Source organism: Orycteropus afer, unplaced genomic scaffold (genome assembly GCF_000298275.1).
Source record: "Orycteropus afer afer isolate SDZICR_OR568_19922 unplaced genomic scaffold, OryAfe1.0 scaffold01193, whole genome shotgun sequence".
Classification (NCBI taxonomy): Eukaryota; Metazoa; Chordata; class Mammalia; order Tubulidentata; family Orycteropodidae; genus Orycteropus; species Orycteropus afer.
Window position 1 is genome coordinate 121405 of NW_006922780.1, and position 3538 is coordinate 124942.

General features: G+C 59.9%; 1 protein-coding gene across 1 annotated transcript in view; it reads left to right on the forward strand.

The window, feature by feature from the left end:
• LOC103212980 (A-kinase anchor protein 17A-like) overlaps positions 1-3192 on the forward strand; it is a 4707-nt gene extending 1515 nt beyond the window's left edge. Inside the window, exons 2-5 of the mRNA XM_007958890.1 lie at positions 631-779; positions 2324-2444; positions 2575-2764; positions 2987-3192. Coding sequence (XP_007957081.1) covers positions 631-779; positions 2324-2444; positions 2575-2764; positions 2987-3192 — 666 coding nt within the window. The remainder of the gene's footprint in view (positions 1-630; positions 780-2323; positions 2445-2574; positions 2765-2986) is intronic.
• Positions 3193-3538: the final 346 nt, after the last annotated feature.

Consider the following 3538-nt stretch of genomic DNA (forward strand, 5'->3'; position numbering starts at 1 on the left):
GCGTAGGGGTCCACGTGGACCGTGGCTCCTGGTCAGCGTAGGGGTCCACGTGGACCGTGGCTCCTGGTCAGCGTAGGGGTCCACGTGGACCGTGGTTCCTGACTTAAAATGGGGCTCTCTACCAGCACTTTGTCATAAACCAATTCTGACATAGTTGAATGCCTTTTTTGTTTTTGAAGCTTTTCATGATTGTTGCCTTTCAGTATCTTTATAAATTTGATTTTCATTTGTCTTTGTTCAGTTGAGAGCTTTGTATATAAATTTACCGATACAATGACACCAGCAAAGTATACACTGCAACGTTGTATGCAGCATATCGTACTAATGAGACGGTGCACAAGACCAACCCAAATCAGATGGCTGTTAGTACAGTTCACGGTAGCTGGGGTCTGTCGTGGGTCGGGGACGCCCTGGATTCAGCGTGGGGTCGCCGGTCGCTGTTGAGTTGGACTCTGGTTGAATGGAGGCTCCACGGGGCTGTGACTTCAGCCCGTCGGTTGAACTCCTGGCTCGCCGGTGACGAAGGGTCGCCGTGGACTTGAGGGTGGGCGTCTCGGCGGGAAGTCACCAGCGGGTGTCCGTGGCGCCCCGTTAACTGGCTCCCGTGCTCTGTGCCGTCTGCTTCCCAAGGTTTCCTTCGACTCCACCAAGCACCTGAGCGACGCGTCCATCAGGAAGCGGCAGCTCGAGAGGCAGAAGCTGCAGGAACTGGAGCAGCAGCGGGAGGAGCAGAAGCGCCGGGAGAAGGCGGCCGAGGAGAAGCAGCGGGCCGAGGAGAGGTGCCTGCGGGGCGGCCGGCCGGGGCGGCGGCGGGGGCATCGCGGGGCCTGGGCCGGGCCTGGGCTCAGGGAAACGGGGCGGGGGTGTGCACGCGTGGGCTCGCGAGCACGTGTGGTGTGCATGCGTGAGTGTGTTCATGGGAATGTGTGTGCCCATGAGTACATGTGTGCACATGAGCGTGTGCTCACGGCATCGGGGGCTGTGGACACGGGTGTATGAGCATGTGGGGGCACGTGTGTGCTCGTGAGCACATGTAGTATGTATGCATGAGTGTGTTCATGGGAGTGTGTGTGCACGAGTACATGTGTGCTTGTGAGTGTGTGCTCATGGCATCGGGGGCTGTGGACATGGGTATATGAGTGTGTGGGGGCATGCGTGTGCTCGCGAGCACATGTGGTGTGCATGCATGAGTGTGTTCATGGGAATGTGTGTGCACATGAGTACATGTGTGCTCGTGAGCATGTGCTCACGGCATTGGGGGCTGTGGACATGGGTGTATGAGTGTGGGGGCATGTGTGTGTTCGTGAGCACATGTAGTGTGCATGTATGAGTGTTCATGGGAATGTGTGTGCACACGAGTACATGTGTGCTTGTGAGTGTGTGCTCACGGCATTGGGGGCCGTGGACATGGGTGTATGAGTGTGTGGGGGCACGCGTGTGCTCATGGACATGTGTGTGTGGAGTGTACCCATGTGGGTGTGTCCCCTGGAAACGTGTGTGTGCGCCTGTGGGGGTGTGTTCCTGGGCACGAGTGTGGTATCCATGCATGGGTATGTGCACGTGGGTACACGTATGCCCATGAATGCGTGTGGTGCGTACCCCCAGGTGTGTGCTCATGGGCATATGTGTGGCATGTGTGAACATGGGTGTGTGCATATGGGTATGTGTGTGCTCCTGAACATGTGTGAGGTGTGAAGTGTGTTTGCACTTAAGTGTGTGCCCAGGGGCATGTGTGAGGTGTGTGTCAGCATGAGTTTGTGCACATGGGCCCATGTGTGCTGAGTGTGTGCACACATGTGTGTGCTCATGGACATGTGGGGTGTGTGAATGTCAGTATATGCAGATGGGCACATGTGTTCAGGAGTGAATGTGGTGTGTTTACATGGGTGTATGAATATGTGTGTGGGCACATGTGTGTGCTTATGGGCATGTGTGTGTGGGTATGCACACATGGCTGCTTGTGACCCAGCGGAACATGGGGGGCTTCTCCTTTCTCCCACCCTGGCTGTGACGGCACCTCTGCCGGGGGCTTCCGGGGCCCCCTTTCCGTGCAGGCCCCCTTCCTGCCAAGCAGTTCCCATGTTTGCACACCGGGAGGATGGCTCTGTCTCGGCCAGTGGGCCATTTTGCGTTCAGTTTGAAGCAACGTGAACAAAATGAAGTAGAGAATCGAAGAAACTGCCCAGATTAAAAAAAAAATCCGCCCCCCAAACAGCCTGCTCTCGTTGGGGCCCGTGGAGCCCTTGCTCAGTGCTCGCTGGGGGTCAGGTTTTCAAGGACGAGCCCGGGTGCGACTGTCCCCCCTCCTACCTTTCGTTGTGAGCGTGATGAAAGCAGTTCCTGCCGTGGGTGCCCACGTGGCCGAGTCCTGCTGCCCGAGGCTTTCCCGGGCTGTCATCTTGGAGCAGGTTGCCACAACTTTCTCCCGTGGTGCCATCGGTAGGGTGAGACCGCCAGCCTGTTGGGCGCGGTTGACGGCTTTCGCCGCCGGGCCGCTCGGGCTCCTCCTGTCGAGGGCACTTTAGCCGACCGTGTTGCGTACGTTTTGGGAAACGAGACGCTTTCCCTCTCAAGCGCGTGCTGTGTTTCCCGCGCGTACCCGTGCGTCCGGTCGACTCTCTGAGCGGAAGGGAGCGTGGGCTGTTCTCTGGGCTGCGGCGCCGCCTTCCAGTCCCCGGTCGGACCCTGCTTCTCCGTTTACCCTCCTGCTGCGTGGCCTTTGTTCTGCTCTCCACCGCCCAGCCGCTAAACCCCTGGGACGCGGGTGCGTGTGCGCATTTTGCATTTTTGGTCTTGGCGCGAGCTCTCCGACTTGAATCCCTGGGTAGTGAGTCCAAGCCGTTTGTGTGGTTCTTGATGTGACCGTCACATGGAGCCGGAAGTCGAGGCCGGTGTTCAGCGGGAGACTCCTCAGCTGCCGTGCGGGAGAGCCGGGTTCGACTCCCGGCGGGTTCTCTTCACGCACGTCTCCCGTCTGTCCGTGGAGCCTTGCGCGTTGCTGGGATGCTGCCCAGGTGTCAGCCGGGCTTCCAGACGGAGACTAGGAAAGAAGGGCTGGCTGTCGACCCCCAGATCACAGCTGCCGAAAGCCCTGTGGGCAGCAGGGGTCAGATCTGCGACCGACAGGGCTGGCGCGGGGCCGGGCAGCGTGGGCTCCGTTGGGGGGGGCGGCACTGGGTCGGGCTGGCTTGAAGGCAGCTGACGACAGGGTGCCGTGTTGCTGTCCCGGAGGGGCGAGGCCGTCAGCCCGGGGCTGCACTGCGCGTGGACCCGAGGCTGGGGTCGGCCCCGGGCAGCCGTCAGAGGCCGTGGGAGCCAGGCGTGCTGTGTAGTGAGGGCGTCTGTATGGCCGCCCCAGACAACAGCGCCTTGTGGGGAACAGGGTGAGTGGGTCCTATATGTAACCGTAGTTTGTGGTCTGAGGAGTCCTGGTGGTGCAGACGGTTAGCCAAACGTCGGCCGTTTGAGTTCACCCCAGGTGCCACAGAAGGACGGCCTGGCAACCTGGCACAGCCACCCCACCCAGGAAGCCCGACGG